Genomic DNA, 19,400 nt, shown 5'->3' with positions numbered 1-19,400 from the left:
CTGATAATCTTGAGTGAATGTATGTACATATTTCCATACACACGTTCATTTTGGGGGGGAGTTACGTTTTGCAAATTAGCTTGGTTAAAGTGTATACGTTAAGAAATCACAGCAGACTCTCACAATACAGGACTCATAGGGACCAAAGGAATACATTGTTGGAAAGTTTGGTTTCATTAATATTAGAATAGCAGTGATTCTATAGGACTATTTTTAAACCTTGTTGTAATGATAAGTAGCATAATGAAGCAGCATATAATGAGCTACTTCATTATGTTATAATGGTTTTTGCTATAATGAGAGTTTAGCTATATTTTGGTTACCTGTTGTTTTTAATACTTATTTGCATCTTTATTAAAAAGACATAATATGCATTTAATGCTTTAAATTTGCAGGTTGATACATTAAAAATAACAAATGTTTGAATGAATAATTTTAATAAAAAAAAAGAAAAGAAATATTAATTAATTTATAGCCTAAGTTGCTGGTCTGGTTGCATAAGTACATTCTTGCTCTCCAGCAGATGTGCTGTGGATTTGAATTCCGATGTGGCATGGATGGTTGTGGATGTCCTTACGTAGAAGATTATTTCCACCAACCTATCTAACCTTAACCCACCCACAGTACTAATGCACTGTAGATTTAAAACCTATCATAAGTAGAACTGTCATAAAAAAAAAAAAAAAAAAAAAAAATCATCAGCGGCACATGTTGACATCATAATACCAGAAAGAAATGCACTGGACATCAAATAAAATAACATTTTGAATCAATAATGTGCAAAATAAGTATTATAAGTAGCAAAAGATGAAACTCATAACTTTGGAGGCATAAGAGAGCTGATAATAACCTATTAATCTATATTGAATTAAACCAGTTTAATCTCAGTTCTGAGTTTCAGTAGGTTCTATAAACAAGATTTCAAATTTATATTTGAATCTTTGAATGATTTCTCTTCTCCCCTTTGTTAATCTGTTCCATCAAAATAACATGTTCTTAAAGACAATGTTGCCACTTCATGAACATCAAGGAATGTAGTGGATCATGTAGCATAGTTTGTAAACGGATTGAGTGATTTAAGGGAAGATAATGTTTAGGTTTTATTTCTTTCAAACTTTGTGATTCGTTTGATATGACAAAGTGATATATTTTCTGTAACTAGAATCACATGTTGGTTAAGAGGAGTCAGATAATTATGGTTTTTGGATATTCTTCTAAGGAAGGTATTTTTGATATGCTTTGATTTTCTCTTAATAAATTGTACAAACACACGTTTAGTATGCTATTGTGTGATATTGTCAATGTCATTGAATCGTTGTCAATGAATCATTGTCAGTATTAATGTATTATACTGTCTAGATGGATGTACCAACAAAATGTGTATAAACTCTGAATGAAAATTTATTATTCCTAGCATTTTTATAAAGGTACTTTATTTTCAGTATGCTTCCAAAGTCATATTATTGTGTGATGTGTTAATTATTGCTGCCTGATGATGGTAGTACTAACAAAATTTGTATAACTTCAGTGTTTCTCAATCTTTCTTGAATAATTGCCCCTTAAAAGGACTTTTTTTAAGTCCTTTTAAGGGACAATTATTCAATATTTGCATATTGAATAATTGATAATAATTATTCAATATATTCTATACCAATATATTATTTTTTATAAGGGTTTACTGGGTTTTTTTTTGCCAAACTTCATTTATGAAACATAATGAAAAAAGGTAAAATAGGAACAATGTAATCGCTATTAATACTAATATTAAAGAAGGATGGTGCAAAGCCAGCACTTTTCTTTTTCCTATTGAATGACATATGAAACATGGTGATAAAGAAGTATATCTTTAAGCAATGAATGTATTGCCTATGAATCATTCCCTATGCAGCATAGCTCAAAGACATTGTATTATTTATTTGCTATTTTAAAAATTAAGTGTATATTTCTTCATTTTTTATATTACACAGTATGGCACACACAAAAAAAAGTCCTGAACTTCATACCATATACTGGTGTAGTTATTCAGTTCTTATCCACTCTGTGTGTGTATGTATGTATGTATGTATATATATATATGTGTGTGTTATGGTTAAAGTGATAAATCTGGTTATTATTAATAATTACCAGTTAAAGTGAATAATTAGAATTAATCACTTTAACTGGTTAAAGTGAATAATTCCTAGAGGAGTCTGGTCAATGTAATAAAAACATGTTTGTAGGTTTTCATTCTCAATAGAAATTATACCAGCTTAGGTTAGGTTAGTTTATAATGAAAAAAGTAAGGAAAGTACTTCTTTTGCACTCAATGAAATCAGAAAGCATTATAAACTAACCTGGATGTCGCAGTCGAACCAGAGTGTAGTCTTAGTTTGTTGTGGGCAGATTAATGGGGATGAAAGATAAAAGTTGTTGTGGGCAGATGAATTGGGATAATAAATAAATCAGAGAAGAACTGATCAGTGTTTTTCTCCATTGATGAGGAAAGAGGTACAGCAACGACGTTAATCTATTATCCTCATTCATCTGCCCACAATCATTAAGCTCAGCCCACAACAACGTTTATCTTTCATCCCCATGAATCTGCCCACATAAACTACGACTACACTCTGGTTCAACATGCGACATCCAGGTTAGTTTATAATGATTTCTGATTTCACTGAATGCAAAAGAAGTACTTTCTTTACTTTTTTCATTATAAACTAACCTAAGCTGTTATAATTGCTATTGAGAATGAAAACTTATATACATTTTTATTACATTTACCAGACTCCTCTAGGAATTATTCACTTTAACCAGTAATTATTAATAATAATCGGATTTATCACTTTAACCGTAACATATATATATACATACACATACAGTATATATCAAGGCCAGGTTTACAATGCTGGCTAGCATGATTCCTAATATTTTTTCACACCAAAAACCAATTATCACCTCCTAAAAACACTTTTCATCCCCATTGAGAAACACTGCAATAAATTAAAATTTATCCTTTCTACCTTATTTCTCTCATCCAAAATAATATATTATATCATGGTTCCTTTAAATTTGCAATTCATTTGCTGAAACAACTGAAGAAAGCGAATTCGATTTCATTCTTTAAAAAAGACGCATCTTTCCATATAATGCAGTTAAATTATAAATTATTAATAGCCATTACATTACAATTACTAGTTTGAAGAATTGGAAAAAAAAAAGTGATGTGTACACATGTAAATGTATATTTAGTATTTAGTATTCATTAAATATGTAGAAAAAGAAATCAGTGTAGTTTAGCTATATTTGAATCTTTCACATTTAAAATACCAAACAAAAAGTTTCTTTTGCTAACACAATCATGTCTCAGAGTTAGTTAAAGGAATGTATAGATACTGTAGTAATCACTATACAATTATATAACCTCTATTTTTCAGTTTATTATGAATTGTTTAAGTTTCTATTTTTTTTTAATATGACATTAGCTCTATTAGTTCGTTCATACTGAAGGAATGAGGACGGGCTGGCAATTTGGGATTTAGCTGACCAAATTGTATTTTTATTGGCAATGCAAAATGATGGCACAACATGACAGAATCTCATGCTGGCTAGAGTGTTGCCTGGTTAAACAATTTCCCTGTTCTTTTCAGCATGGAACCAGGGCAAACAGAAAAAAAAGTTAGCTACTGGAACAAATCCTGAAACCCACCCCAACTCAACATCACCAGAGTTCAAGATTGGTACTATCAACATAAGACTGGATGGCAGAGAAATGGAGCTAGCTGAGGAATTGGATAAGTACCAGATCGACAAAATAGGGGTGACAAACAAAAAAAAAAAAAAAAAATTGGCGAGATCTTTCTGAGCAATAAATACAAAATATTATATTCGGGCAATAACAATCGAGGAAAAAGAGTAGCCATAGTATTCAACACTAAATACAAGGCTAATCTTGAATGGCAGGCAATTTCAAGTAGAGTGATGTGGGCAAATATCAGAATGGGAAACTGGACAATGAGACTTATTTGTGCCTATGGTCCCACAGAAGGTTCTATTAAGATAGAAGAGGAGGAATTTTTTTTAAGGCTTTAGAGAAAGCAACTGATACAATGAAAATGGAAAAGTTGGTCTTTGTTAGGGATCTAAATAGCAGAGCAGGAAATGATTGTCAGACATACAAAAATATTTGGGGAAAATTTGGAGAGAAGAGCAAAGCTAATAATAATGGTAAATATCTGTTAGATTTCTGCTCAGGACATGAACTGGTTATTACTAACACCATGTTCCAACATAAAAATGTGCATAAATTCACATGGAGAGAAGAAAGCAAGGAATAAGAAAAGTCTCATTGACTATGTTATGGTTGATAGTGATGTTTTCTCCCTGGTGCAGGCACTAGAGTGTACAGAGGATTTGAAATTGGAAGTGATCACTATTTAGTCTTGAGCAGGACTAAATAGAATTTCATATTAAATTTCTAAACAGAATAAAATTGAATTTCATATTGAAAAGAATAACATGTAAGAAAGTTTTAAAGCGAATAAAAGTTGAGCAGCTCTCAGATGTGAACTGTAGACTAAAATACACAAAGATTATTAAAGAAAATATGAAAGAGTTTGAGAACAGGAACCAAACCTTGGAGATTCATTGGCAAGCCCTGAAGAAAACACTGATTGATTCAGCCAGAGAGGCATGTGGTGAGGTTGTCTGTAAGGTTAGAAAAATCAGAAGTCCATGGTGCAGTGAAAGAAAAGGAGAAAGCATATCAAAAGTTCCTGGCAAATTTGATATGCTTGTCCTCTTAGAGAATACAGAGACGTGTAAGAAAGCTAAACAATGTCTAAAACTAGCTAAACAAAGGTCATGGGAGGACTTTGGTAAGAAGGTGGCAAGATATTTTGTTGAAGGAACTCAGAAATGGGGGAAAAAGTGCTGTAAAAGTAATTAGAGTTGATAAAGGTGGCATGAAAACTTGAGAAAAAGATATCCCAGATGTATGGAGTGTTTACTTTGAAAAATTGCTAAATGAAAAAGCAATGATGACAGCACAGTGGTAAAAAACACTGACTAGGCATGCAGTCAGGAATACATATTCATACTTTGAAGTAGAAAAAGCCACCTAAAGTCTGAAATGTGGAATGGTAGCTGGAGTAGATGATATTCGACCAGAAATGCTGAGGTATGGAGGTATAAAAGTCTTACAGTGGCTGCACTGCATAGTTCAGAAGGCCTGGACAGAGTTCCTGATGATTGGAGTAGAGCTCATAGTACCCATATTTAAAACGGGAAATAAAACTGAATGCCCTATTTATGCAAGTATACTTGAGAAACAGTTGTAGAAGGGAAGGTTGGTGAAGAATAAGTTGGTTTCAAGCCAAGTAGAAGCTGCCAAGGTCAGAATTTCACTTTACGAGACAAATAGTTGAGAAACTGTGGTAATATAACAGGATGTGTTAAGTTTTGTAGACCTGCAAATGACATATCACATGCCAAAAGAAAAGCCATTCAAAATGTAAACTGTAGAGATATAATGTCAATGGGGCTATGAAACTACTTTGTCTTTATTTGAGTCGTGAGTCAGCAGTTAGAATTGAATCAAGTACATGATCACATTAGGGAGGAAAGTGGTATTATATCCGATATCAATATTGAAGACTATAATATCAGCTCTTTACTTTATGCAGATGATGTTATACTTTTAAATAAATCCAGTACAATTCTGCAAGATTCCCTGTCTAAATTGAATAACTGTTGTAATAAATTTGGTATGAAAATCGGCAATAACAGGACAAAGACATTAAAAATATCCACTGCATCGTCAATGGAGAACCTATAGAACACGTAAAACATTCCAGCTATTTAGATATGATTTTTAGTGAAGATGTAAATTAAATATGGAAATAGACAACAGAATCGACAAAGTTGGTATGGTAAGAAATCAACTGAATAAATTTATGTGGAATAAGAGAGAAAACACTAAACTAGCTGTATACAAGACTGGGTTCAAACCTATTTTAACTTATGGATCTGAGAGCTGGATTAAACATTTGACCAAAGACTAGAGACCGCAGATATGAGAGTCCTGAGAAATTAGGGGCATGAACAGATGGCATCAATGGCAATATCATATTAAAAATGAGGAAAGAACTTGACATTGTCAGCATCCAGGAATGCTTTAGTGAGCTAATCTAAGGTGGTATGGTCACTTAAACAGAATGGGAGAAGAAAGGTTACAAAACAAGTATTCTCTGCCAGGTTGGCTGGAAAAAGACCCAGAGTAAGACCAAGATGTAGGTTGATTGATACAGGAAAAAGTGCCTTAGAAGACAGAAATATAAGATCTTATAATGTTGGAGTCTTGACAGATAACAGATTGATTTGGAGGAAAATTGTTGATTGGAAGTTAGTAATGATGTAAGTACTATATAAAAACTCACATCGTTGCTAACTTCCTATCAATAGTTTTCCTTCAAATCAATGAATAGAGCTATCATCATAATATCCTGTATACCCTCAAGTGGTGTACAGGATATTATGATGATGATAGCTCTATTGTATTACAAAGTGATCCTTATAATTGTGATCTTATTCTAAACATTTTCATTTCTTTTGTTTTACTTGGATGTTTTTCTGATTTTACATCAGTTTTAATAATATAGAGACTTACACGAGTCAGATTTTAGTTTTGATTCGTGCATTCCGATCTGCAGCCTGAGCACAGATTTCAGCAAACTAATTCTGATTTCAAGTGAAATGCAGTAGGTTCAGTAGCCACTAATTGTAGAAACTGTTAAATAGTTTACACAGAGTAGCAAGGAAATCCGTGATATACAGCATTGCTCAAGGATTGGGCTGGTAATGTGGAGTTTAGCCAACCAAGCTATATTCATAGGTGTTGAGTCAACACGTATAATTGCAGTCACGAACCACTCTGAGAGAAAAATCTCGATCTCGCTGCCTTCTTGACAGCATTCTCAATTTCCAAGAATGTCCTCTCATCCTTAACTACCCTCCATGAAATGAAAAATTCTGGCTACTGATATCCTGTACGACCCTTTCAGAAGTCTCAATTATATCACCTCTCTTTCTTCTGTTTGCAGTCCACAGATTCTCACTGGCCATGAAATCCTATGAAAGGAGCGCGGAGGTATAAATTTGCTGTTCGGCTTCATGAAAACCATGGAGCATGCAGTTAGTTCCGTATTTTTAAATGCATATTTTCTAATTGCACGTTTACTAGTTACAGTTACTTCTAAATGCCAATCCTAACGACCTTGCTAAAAAATACGAAACTAATCGCACGCTTCTACCTCGCCACATTTTACATGAAGCTGATTTTAACTTAGCGCTTCCTAGAGTCGTGCTTGTAATTATTTACTCACGTCTGTACAGTCGCAATAATAAAATACATATTTTTAAATGCATATTTTCTAATTGCACGTTTACTAGTTACAGTAACTATAATATTATAATATAATGCCATTATATTAGTTTCTCGCTTGAAGTTGTGCGTATTGTAGCTGATTGGTCTTGCTTTATTTTGATATATAAATCACCGAGACGTTCTCCATGGCCAATAAAAAATTGTATTTCATTATTTTCGTTTTCAAAAAAAAAATCACTAATTCACTTCTTGTTTTGAGCATGGCTATTGATTTAACTCTTTTGGCAATTGTAACGGTAAACAGTTAACTATCTGCGCGTAGATAGCGCTGAAGAAACTTCTTGTGTTGATACGTAGCTGACACAACAGTGCGCTGCAAGGCGCAGTGTTTTTGTCACGTACAATAGCAATATCACTATTGATTCGTATTCTTAAAAAAAAGAAAACATTTTTGATTATGGACATGAATCCATATGTGACTTACAAGTTAACATAATATTCTCTGGGACAGACGTTTGCTTTATGAATGTCACAAGAACATTTTGGAAATTGCATACTGAAAAATCAGGACGGTGGACAACGTCACTGCTGATGATTAATAATTAAAATCATATTATTAAGTGATCTGTAATGTAAGCAAATAAACCAGACTACTCTTTTATCAAAAATGTTTTAATATTGAGAAATATTTTAATATAATTTTATAAATTTAATTATAAAAACGTTGTGGCACATAAATTCAGTTCTGTAAAACCAGAAGGTTGGTTTCGGGCAGAGCCGTTCAGGATTTGTTTTTTCGGTTCAAACATTTTACAACCGAAAAATGCTCCAAAAACTTCGTAGAAAAACCAATGAAACTTACCCGTGTAAAAATCTTTTGTCTCGATCACAAGCTTAAAAAAAAAAAAAAATATGTTTTAAGTCCGGAGATAAAACAAACGATTTTTATCACGTCAAAAATCAACTTCTTTTCATGTTCTGCTTGATGTTGGTTAAAAGAAATTCAGAGCAAAATACAACTTCCTGCCTTTTCACAGTAACTGATGTCACATGAAAGCTATGTATTCCGTTTTGGTGCTTTGCAACAAAATAGCTACTTTATCTACATGCGCTGTGGGTACGTTTAAACTTGTGTACACAAATAACAGAGCAAAAATGTCTTGTCTCTTCATATACAGAAAAATAAACTGCTTCATTATTACAAGATCAGCAGTGATCTGCATTTTTAAAGAAAACCGTCACCATAAAATACGACTCCTTTTGTTCTGTTTGCTAAGATCCTGGCAATATGCCAGATTTTCCTGCTTTTTACTTATTCGCAGGTTGGAATTCGACTGAAGTCGTTGCATTCCACAGAATGCAATGGCGCCGCTCTTGATCGGCGTGCTCCGGCGCTGGTCAGTCTTGATGAAGATAATGGAGAACATAATGCAGAACCAGATCGTAACAATATTTGTACTCCGTCTGAAAATAGAATAAAAGATAAATTCGCACACATGTGACGTTTTTAAATCGAAACGATCAAGGAATGTCAAATTACCACAGTTCATGCGGTATTAATTAGAATTTCTACTACTACACTTTATATTCACCATATTCTCCACTAGTTGCGGTCGATGTCTTCTTACTGTTTTCACCGCTTGGAAGACGTCTACTTCACTGTGTTGGACAACCTGCTCTGTGGCGACATTCGCTGCACAGTAAACCCCAGCTCGACTGCGACCGTTCCTAATTAGAAGAGCAAAACAGAAGATAAAAATCTGAATTCTAATAATTAATCGAGAGCTGGAAAGAGAAGAAAAAAGTAAGCCGCCTTCTCTTAACTGTTCAATTTTTGCGTTGTAAAATTATAGAAATGGAGAAGGAATAGAACGTCGTAGATCCATTATATGTTTCAGCTTTGAAGCATAAAGCGGCCTAAGGATCGGAACAGTGTTCAGGGACAGAGCCAACAGATTGGTGAGAGACCAGGATTTGGAGCAATGAGTGTTCTTTGGTTCTGGTTCCTGGTGAGAAGCAGCCGTCAAAGCAGTGAAATCTTGATCAAAAGAATTAATAAAAGGCTTCTGGGCAAAGTTCGTGTCTTTTAGCCGCGCGATACACTGCTAACGAACGCTAATAGGTAGTCAGTATCTCGACAGCTGCAATATATAAACAAAGTAGCACAGCAAAGCAAGAGTCGTTGTTTTAAAAATAGCAGAAAACTTCTTGTTAAAACACACAATTTTCGGGGGAAAATAATAGAGAAGCTGCTAACACTAAAACTATTTAACACTTAGCTGAAGTGTTAAATAGCTTAACACTTCACACACATTTATTATCAGGACTATTACTAGTGCTGGGAATAGCTTGGTCCTATCCTCTACAGAACACATGTCGAAGCCAATACCAATGGCTTCCCACCCAATATGACAAGATCTGTGATTAAACTCATTCCAAAGAAAGGAGACCGCTACTAAATTAGGAAACTCGCGACCCATCTCCGTCATAAACACCGACTGTAAAATAATATCAAAAGCCGTTGCCAACAAACTTAAACCCGCGCTGAACGAAATAATAGATAGGCACCAGAGCTATTCTATCTACGAAAACTCATGAGGGATCTGATAAGCACAGTTAACAACAGTGAAACAATGGGTCTTGTAACACTAGCCCAAGAAAAAGCTTTCGACCGCATTGAACATCCCAATCTATTCAGCTGCTTGAAAGCCTTCGGCTTTGGTTCAGGCATCATTCAATCCGTTAAGATGTTATATGCTAAAGCACACTTTTGCATGAAAATAAACAGCAGGATCAAATAAACAGTCAAAAACTTGATAAAATTCCTTTACCATACAGTAGAGGAATTAACAAGGCTGTCCACTTTCTGGTCCTCTTTACACAATTGTCATGCAGCCCTTTTTGCATAGAGTAAGCATGCTGTTTAGGGCATCCCGTCCTAAACTTTCTCACCAAGCCATAACCCTGACAAAGAAAAGAGGATTTCTATAGCATACCAACAATACCAAGCGGCATCAGAAGCAAACTAAATGCAAATAAAACCACAAGACTGTGGCGTGGCAAATGGAAAAACCGAATCGATTCCCCAATGTCTGGTGCGCAGATGGAAACATACCTCGGAATTTACGTAGCCATCTTACATGGATAAGAACTCGGAAAAACTCATTCAAGTTTCAAGCAAGTACTAGGAAAGTGGGCAGCAATACGAGCCTCTGCCTCCACAAGAGGCAGAGCAATAATTGTTAAACAAATAGCTACCGGTGTCCTTTGGCATACACTAAAGATTCTCACGCCACGAGTGCAACAATCCTTCAGTCAACCATCCATCGATTCATATGGAACCAAACCAGCTCCACGTTTAGTGAAGAAGGGCAAAACTTGACTTCCACTGGATAACAACGTTCCACACTCGCTATTTTCTTCATACCCTACAACAGGAAATGACACACAAATGCACCACCGAATATCTTCAGTTCTGCCACTAGAGGTCTCTTTCTCTACACCCTTAAGAATGACAAGAGCGCATGTGCCAGTGAGTCTAACAAATTTCTACAAAGATGCCCTTCGAAGATGGAAGAAGTTAGACCTCCAGCGCACAGTGAAGACGGCATCGCTTCCTGCAACCCTCATGGAACCAATCTTCCACAACAAGATAGTAAGGAACCTCATCACTCAGATTTTCTTACCTCCATGGAGCTGGCGAGGAGTCGCCAGTGACATTCTTTCTCCAAGCCTCACCTGGCACTTTCCAAAATCTAAGTTTTTAAACATGGAAAATGGGAATCAGGCTGAGGAAATGCAACTGTGAAATCTGGTTTTCAAGCTGATATGCCTGATAGCATAGCGAAAGAGGGACTCAATCCTCCTGCCGCAGGCGATCTGGTGCGTATCTTTTTTAAAACCAACACTGCATGTGAGACACTTACACCCTGCAATATAAACAAAATCTACAGCACTCTAACATAAGAGTTCGAGCAAAGCACTTCAAACCCAACGCAGATATTCAGTGGAGAATGTGGCACGATGCACTACCCACTCAACTATATCACGGAAATTTAACCGGATGTTTCAGATACCTGTTTGTTCTGCTACCCAGCAGGGACAGTCCGGCCTATCTACTTAGAATGCTCTGCCAACATCCAATTAATCCGTGTGTCTCGGGAAACGGTGGCCTTACCCTCGGCTGTCTCCATCCAGAAGAGGAATATCTCAATCTTGTCCATGCAGAGTCAAAACACCATTCGATCTACAATCTTCATCACTGCGAAAGCAGTAATATACAGTTTCTTCTATCTTCGACACAAGACCAGACAGCTGGTCTGGTGGCACAGAGGCGGCTGACCATCTCCTTACAGTCTTCAAACAAAAGGCGAGAAATCGGATCCACGAGCATCATCACCACACGAGAACACCAAAACTGGAATCCACGGAAACTGCATCACAGTCCACTGTCCAACCCAGAAGTGACATCATTATCCCCCCGTCCCTAAGAAAGGGAGAATAAAGAGATGTTCGTGCTTAACGGTGTGAATGATAATCACTTGTTACTTTCATGCAAATATGCAACAACTTTATTCTTAAGTAATTTATCCCAGCAATCAATGAGCATGTAATCTCTCTCTGTGTGACTGCAGAGAACCAAACCGTTTAATCCTGTACATAAGATTGTTATTTTTAAATAAAAATAATAAAATAACGAAGTGAGTAGGCTTAATGAACCAACACTTCATACCATCAACGCTCAAAAAATTGGAAAGGACCAAGCGCTGAAAGCAGTTCCAGATTCGGTTATTCTACCAAATATTACGGGGAAAGAAAATGGAAAGGATTCCATTGAGTAAGTCCCAGAATGAAGAAAGCCTATTTTTTTAACCCTTCCTCCTCCAGAGAAAGCCCGAAACATCCGAGTCTTTAAAAAGCCAGGGATTAAAACTTTTAAAGGCGGTGCCTGATTGGTCCCAGAAATTCAAACGCTGCCATCGCTTCCACAATGCAATACCCAAGAAAGAAGCTGCCAAAATCTCTCGAGCGTATTTGAATTAAGAATCCATCCAGAGAAGTGTTTCGTTTAGCCGAAAGCGGCCTGTTCTTGAAGCACGTGCACAATCGATCATCATTTTGCTCGAAGAAAGGTGTTGAAGCTTTCAAGGTCGATGAACAATGCAAACGCATGTTACGAACAAGTCCAAGGAGCGAGTCACAAAGACGACGCTGCAGGTCACGTGCCTTCATCGAATAAGAATGCTTCGAAGTCGAAAGTGAGGATTCTTGTCGTGACGATGTGTGCACGATCTTCTGATGTCAGCTAAGTTTGCTGTTTCGTCCTTCGTGTTTACTATTTTTGCCTTCTTTCTGCTGTTAACTTTTCCCGGTTTCGTGTCACTCAACATTACGATATTCGTTCTCTTTTACTGATGTTTGCGAGCAGTGGCGGCTCGTACATAAGCACTGCGACACTGCAGCACCCCCAAGGAAAAATGAAAAAATAAAATTTTGTTTGTTTATAAATAGTAACAATACTTACAACATTATATAAATCCAATAGAACATGTTAAAAGGTTACGGCTTATGTTTCGACATTGATCGAATAGTTAATAATTGGAATTGTTCGATTGACGCTGTAGATTATGAAACAAATGCACTGCGATCTAACGCAGTGTGGAATTATCACATTCGGCCAATTGCAGCTAGACGCGCCAATATTTGTGGTGCGTGTGAGTGGTGAGGTGTTTTTTTTTTTTTTTTTTTTTTTGTAAATCTTATTTTATTTTGTTAAAATAGCATATAATTATTTATTTATTATGGATATAAGGCTGAATTATGACGAGTGTCACTGTTGAGAATATGAAAAGAATTATGTTTTTCAATTATCGTTACACGAAACTAATGCACTGCGATCTAACGCAGTGTCAGAATTATCGCGCCAATTGAAGCTAGACTCGCCGATATTCGTTTACGCTTGTCATTCCGTCACTGCTCTTTGGCAGTATGCTTGGGCGTTAATTTTGCCAGATACGAAACTTTTATTTGTATTGGTGTTTGTTCGTGGTGAGGGCGGGAAAAGTTTTTTTTTTTTTTTTTTTTTGTATATGTAGCACCCCCACTTAAAATTTTCACCGGTCGCCACTATTCGCGAGTAAAATAAATCTTCCCTTTCTTCTTTTTCTGCTTCTACTCATCTGGAAAACAACCCAATCTGTCGGGTCACCCGAACTCGCGTAACTCGAAGAATTGCTTACAGGAAAATTACTTTTACGAAAAGTCGTCTGATTGCAAACGTTGGCGTAGCAAGTGCACAAAATATCACGTGCAATATTTTAGTTTCGCTTAACTTACGATAACACTTACATGGACACCACTAGTACGGGTCCGTAGGTCGTGCGTTGTCTCCACCGTTCCACCATGTTCATGAGCTCCACGACGGCGTTGGTCGACGTGGGCACTTTGTGACCCGTGGGCCAGCACGTGATTTGAAACAGCTGCGTGGTTTTCGGTTCCGCTTTCACTCCAGCCATGAGCTCTGTCAACGACACCACCTAAATCAGGAGGGAGGGAAAAAAAATCGGCTCAACACATGAACAGAGAACCTCAGTTATTAAGAGCACTATGATGAGGACGTTAAATACACCGTTCAATATTTCTTCACCGGATTCGGTGAAGAAATATTGAACGGTGGTGGAACCATGCCTCCACTAAGAAAGATGGTTCGTTTCATTTCGTGCGGAGACAAATAAATGAAGATTTCTTTATGCAGTTGTGTGTGCACAACGAAGGAACGAATAAAACCGACAAGCACAGCGCAACAAGTTCGAAGCTCGCAGACTGTGTGACAATTGTACGGCCGCTGGGAACTGCAAGGGGGCCATCGTCTGGGGGGGGGAGACTTTTGATTTTCAGCGCACAGTTAAAACGGATCACCAGCAGTGTTTCATTTGCAAGCACCCGACACCAGATGATGTTTTAAAACGGATCCGTGTTCACACCAATCCGCTGTAAAGAAGTCCTTTTAAAACTGGGACGTAAAGCAAGGATTTTCTTCGTGCATTCAGCATGGGAAAGACTGAATGACGAAGTATTTTCTGGTCGTCACGAAATCAGGCGAATGGCAAAGATATTTACGGCAGCAAAAAGAAGAAGCTTTTATGGGAATTCGCATTCGCGAAGATTACTGGCGGGGTCGAGTCACCGTGACATTTATAGAAAGGGAAGCGGAAAGCAGGGGCTGAAGCGTGAAAGAAAGACAGAAAGAGAACTTCTGCAAAGGCTGTTCTGTTACTGACCTGCAGACGAGACGAGAACGAAATGTTGACACAGGGAGAGAGAGAGAGGGGGGGGGGGGATTTTAGCGACGGGAGTGAAAATGAAATCAAAGATGCTCGTGGATGAATCCGACAGTGAACGCAAACGCGACATTCTACTCCGAGCCGTCAGTTTCGATCTGCGATGCCTCCGGATGTGTTGGGAGACTTTCACGACCTTCTCGCAGGAGGGGCGACGCCAAGTGTTCGAAAAGCGGGTTCGCAACAAACGCACAAATAAATAAAGAAGTAAGCAAGAGAAGAAGATCTTGCGATGCCTTTCATTCCCGAAAGCAGTTGGTGAACCTTTCCTAAAAGGAGACGTTCGCTCTCCACTCTGACCGATCAGCGAATCAAGCCACACTACGGAAAACAACATCTCGAGGACCTCAATTCTAACAGGGAAATTGTATGATCCGAAATAGCGTCAGAAAAAAAGAAAAAAAAATTCAAACGCAGCAGAGAACCTCGTCAATAATAAGCACGGCTGGGTTTTATTCGAGCAACGATGATCGCAGGAAAGACGTCGTGGCGAAGGCACTAAACGGGAACACCAAGTTCTTAATCGCAGACAACTCCAAGTAGGCGTATGTGGGCCACTGTCAAACGGGGAACCGGACGATGACCCTTATTTGTGCGTGTGCTACCACAGAAGGTTCTTCTAAAGAAGAAATGGAGGATTTTTCGAGACATTTAAAAAAAAAAAAAAAGATAAAAAACCTGTGTAGTTGAAGATCAGAACAGCAAAGTGGAAGAGGAATGAAAGACACGTGGAAATGTTTTCGGCAAGTTTGGTGGAAAGGAGGAAGACGATACTGCTCAGAACCGACGTAAAGAAATAAGACGGAGAATAAGAAAAGTCTCGTTGACTCTGGTATTGCCAACAGCGACATCCCCACGCTGGTTCAGGACACAAAAGTGTACACGGGATGGGAAAGTGGAAGCGACCATCACTCGGTTTCGAGCGGGATAAAACGGAACTCGCCTTGAAAAGAGCACGTGCAAGAAAGGCTTTAAGAAGAATCCAAGTCGAGCAGCTTTTCCAGGGACTCTCAAATTGGGAGGGGAAAGGAAACAAGTCAGAAAACAAGAAGAAACCTTGGAATTTCAGCGAGGAAGGCACGCGGAGAAGTTGAGCGCCAGAAAAAAAGCAGAACGCCAAAATAGACGTCAAGGAGGTCCTGGGAAGGATTCCGAATGGAAAGTACCTTAACGGAAAAACGGAGACAAAATTCATAGGAAGACTTCGTAAGAAGGTCTTCGGTACGTAGTCAGCAACTAGAATCGTTCTTCGGCGCACTACGGAAACAGACGCCATTTGAAGAACGCCTAATAAAAGTATTATTAGGAATAACAGATAAACTGCGGTTTGTTCCGAGCATCAGAAAAATGGCGTCGCTCAGTGAAATGATGAAATGATGAAAGGCGAAGAAGGGGTTCGCTTAAGTGGGGTGCGGTATTTCAATTCAACGTCGGCTCTTTGAACAATTCGCTTCGATGGGACGGCGAATTTTTCCGGAAGGAGGTGAAGCACATCCCGAAGAAGCTGCAGCACATTCTTAGAAAATACTGAATTCGCATTGCACGTGCTGAGCGCAGCGCGGCGATCGCATTAAAAGTTTTTCTAAGCGCGAAAAGGAACCGTCAGTTACCTTCTTGAGAACTCGAAGAATCCACGTTTTGATGTTGGGATAGTTGTTGAAGGAGACGATTTCCACCGTAAACACCGCTCCGTATTTTTTCCGCCTTTCTCTTTCGGGTGGCCAAAAAGGAGGGTACGTCTGCGGAGAAAAGAAAGTTATTGATCAGCATAGAAAACAGTGGCAAAATGGTGGAAAATGCTTTTTTTTTAAATGCTACGATGAAAGTCGCATTTGATTCTGCATTCGACACGGATATAATAATAATTGGAATGCCCCCCCCCCCCCCCACCATCCGCGACAGTCGTTTGATCTCTTCAATTTCGTGTACGCAAGTTTTCACTTTTCTTGTTTTCATACGAGTGAGGGGATCGTCAGCAGGGGTGTTAGAAGCACGTGTTTTGAGCGGAACAGGTTGCCCGAGTTTGTTGTGGGCGCCATGACTGTGAGAGAGTGAATGACTTAAATAAAAATAATAAAAGTATTATTATTATTAGCATTAACGCACTAATTGATAGGCAAAACAAATTGATAAAAGATACATCGGAACTCCGTCAAAAAGTTATTTCCCAGAAACTGCAATACGAAGTTTTAAACCGACAACAACATAAAGAAGACGTTGTCATAAACGGTCTCAAAGAAACTGAATCCACAGAAAATCTCAGAGACGTAGTTTTAAAGTTAGGCCATGCAATTGACATCCCCCTACAGCATAATGATATTCAGACCAAAAATCGGATTCCCAGGAAGAACAGAAAACAAGGTTCGCCACGACCGGCACCAGTCATAGTTCGTCTGACAAGCAAGGCTACAAGAGACAATCTCATAAAAGCCAGCAGACTGAAACAACCAGTAGTCAAGGATTTAAATGCATCGCAAGACAATACGCCAATCTTTCTATCTGAGTATTTAACACCTTTCAATCAGAATCTTTTGAACCAAGCAAGAAAAGAAAAAAGTATCGATTTTTATGGATCAAAGACGGCAAAATATTCTCGAGAAAGTCACAGACTTCAAAAGTCTATACAAATAAAAAGCTCGGAAGATATAGATAGGTTACCAGAGTGAAACAAAAGACTCCAACTTAGTTCAAAAAGAAGATCTTAACACAACAAAAATGAATGTGAACCATCAAACAGATGTAATTACACCAGAATACATCAATAATTGTACTTTCGAATCGCTTGATGCATGGAAACAACACACAGTACAAGTGAGAGGTCTCTCGATCTTGCATATTAACATCAGAAGCATCCGAAAACATTGGTTATTGTTACAGGCTTATCTGAGGAATACACCGGTATTATTGATATATCGGTCCTAACGGAAATATCCATAACTAATGACGAAGCGACTGCTTTCCAAATTTCAGGCTTCCAACAACATAGATCATGCCGCCAAACAAAAAGAGGGGTGGAATATTAATATTTATCAAACAAAAATTAATAGCAAAAGAAACGGCCCATCAGTTTGAGCATGCTGAAACCCTTTGCCTCGAAATCTAATACCACCAATAGACAGCATTCCATAATACTAAATGCTATTTACAGGCCACCAAACCTAAACATGATAAAATTCTTGCACCAACTCAATTGCTGGCTTTCACGCCAAGAAATATGCTCAACCGAATACCTAATGATAATCGGCGACATAAACATAAATATTGCAAAAGAAAACCAGAACAACACTGTACAATACCTAGACACTCTATCCATGTATAATCTAATACCAACAATAACATCATGTACTAGAGAAGAAATATTCGGAAATACTATCACTGCCTCCTGTCTAGATCATATAAACGTCCGAGCACCACCAAAAAGTTACACTGCATCAGTCATAAAGTGCAAAGTAGCAGACCATTACTTCACCGCTCTAAACCTGCACACCAAGACAATATCCGTGCAATGTCCCACAGAAGAAAAGCGACAGAAAACAATAATAGACGAAGAAATAGTCAACCACAAAATAAGAAAAACAGACTGGGAAAACCTGGCATCAGATATCTTATACAAGAACATTAAACTCACACTGGAGGAAATATATAAGAAAGCTACAAAGAAAGTCAGAATTCGTTCAAAAACAATACAAAATCCTTGGATAACACAAAACTTAATCCTAGAAATACACAGAAAGGACGCTTTATGGAAAGAATTAAAGCGATATCCAAATAACACAGCTTTAAAAACTGAATATAAGATAACAAGGAATCGCCTTACAACACAAATCAGAAATGCACAAAGAAGCTACTACAGAGACAAAATAACCTCTGCACAAAACAACATGAAACAAACGTGGCATCTGATCAACGAGATGCTAGATTGTGTTCCCAACACCACCGCCTCCGAAACCATAAAACACAGCTTCATGAAAGACGCAAAACCTAATCAACAACTAGCAAATGCCTTTAACCAATACTTTGCAGACCCCATCCAAGGCACAGAAATATTCCCCCAATCACAAAATGCGACCCTCCACTTGGACCACAATCAAAACTGACATTATGGTTCCCAACCATAAAAGAAGCAGAACTTCTCTCTGCAATACGTCAATTCAAACCAAACAAAGGCCCAGGAATTGATGGTATCAGACCTAAAGATATAAAGCAACATGCAACTAGTTTAAGTCCTATCCTACTAAAATTAATAAATAAAATATTTAAAACAGGACAGATACCAAGTATGCTAAAGACCATCATAATCACACCCATATACAAACGTGGAAAAAGAAATTTAATCAGCAATTACAGACCCATAGCAACATTACCAATTATCAATCAAATTATGGAGCGGATCATACCGAAGAAACTCACAGCATACACTGAGATCTTTAATATTATCCCCAAAACACAAAATGGTTTTCAGAAAAATAAGGGAACAACATCTCTCTTGGAAGACTTTACAGACGTAATTAATACCGCCTTAGACAAAAACAAAATTGCCATGGTAGTCTTTATTGATCTAACTAAAGCATTCGATACACTCACACATCAAACCTTGTTAGAAAAGCTGAGGCATGTTGGAATAGACGGGCCTCTTCACAGGTGATTTACAAACTACTTTCAAAATAGAAAGCATATCACACGTATCGGGTCAAACC

General features: G+C 37.7%; 1 protein-coding gene across 2 annotated transcripts in view; it reads right to left on the bottom strand.

The window, feature by feature from the left end:
* Positions 1-8,067: 8,067 nt before the first annotated feature.
* Ptp36E (protein tyrosine phosphatase 36E) overlaps positions 8,068-19,400 on the bottom strand; it is a 111,609-nt gene continuing 100,276 nt past the window's right edge. For both annotated transcript variants that reach the window (XM_090401095.1, XM_090401096.1), the window contains 4 exons: positions 16,314-16,442; positions 13,712-13,899; positions 8,956-9,091; positions 8,068-8,827 (listed from right to left, as the gene is read on the bottom strand). In XM_090401095.1, the coding sequence (XP_090257221.1) occupies positions 8,762-8,827; positions 8,956-9,091; positions 13,712-13,899; positions 16,314-16,442 (519 nt within the window). In that variant the 3' untranslated portion in view covers positions 8,068-8,761. The remainder of the gene's footprint in view (positions 8,828-8,955; positions 9,092-13,711; positions 13,900-16,313; positions 16,443-19,400) is intronic.

Source organism: Typopeltis vanoorti, chromosome 12, assembly GCF_054136105.1.
Source record: "Typopeltis vanoorti isolate ZY-2024b chromosome 12, IOZ_Tvanoo_1.0, whole genome shotgun sequence".
Lineage (NCBI taxonomy): Eukaryota > Metazoa > Arthropoda > Arachnida > Uropygi > Thelyphonidae > Typopeltis > Typopeltis vanoorti.
Note: the sequence above shows the minus strand (reverse complement) of the source record. Positions and strands in the feature narration are given on the sequence as shown.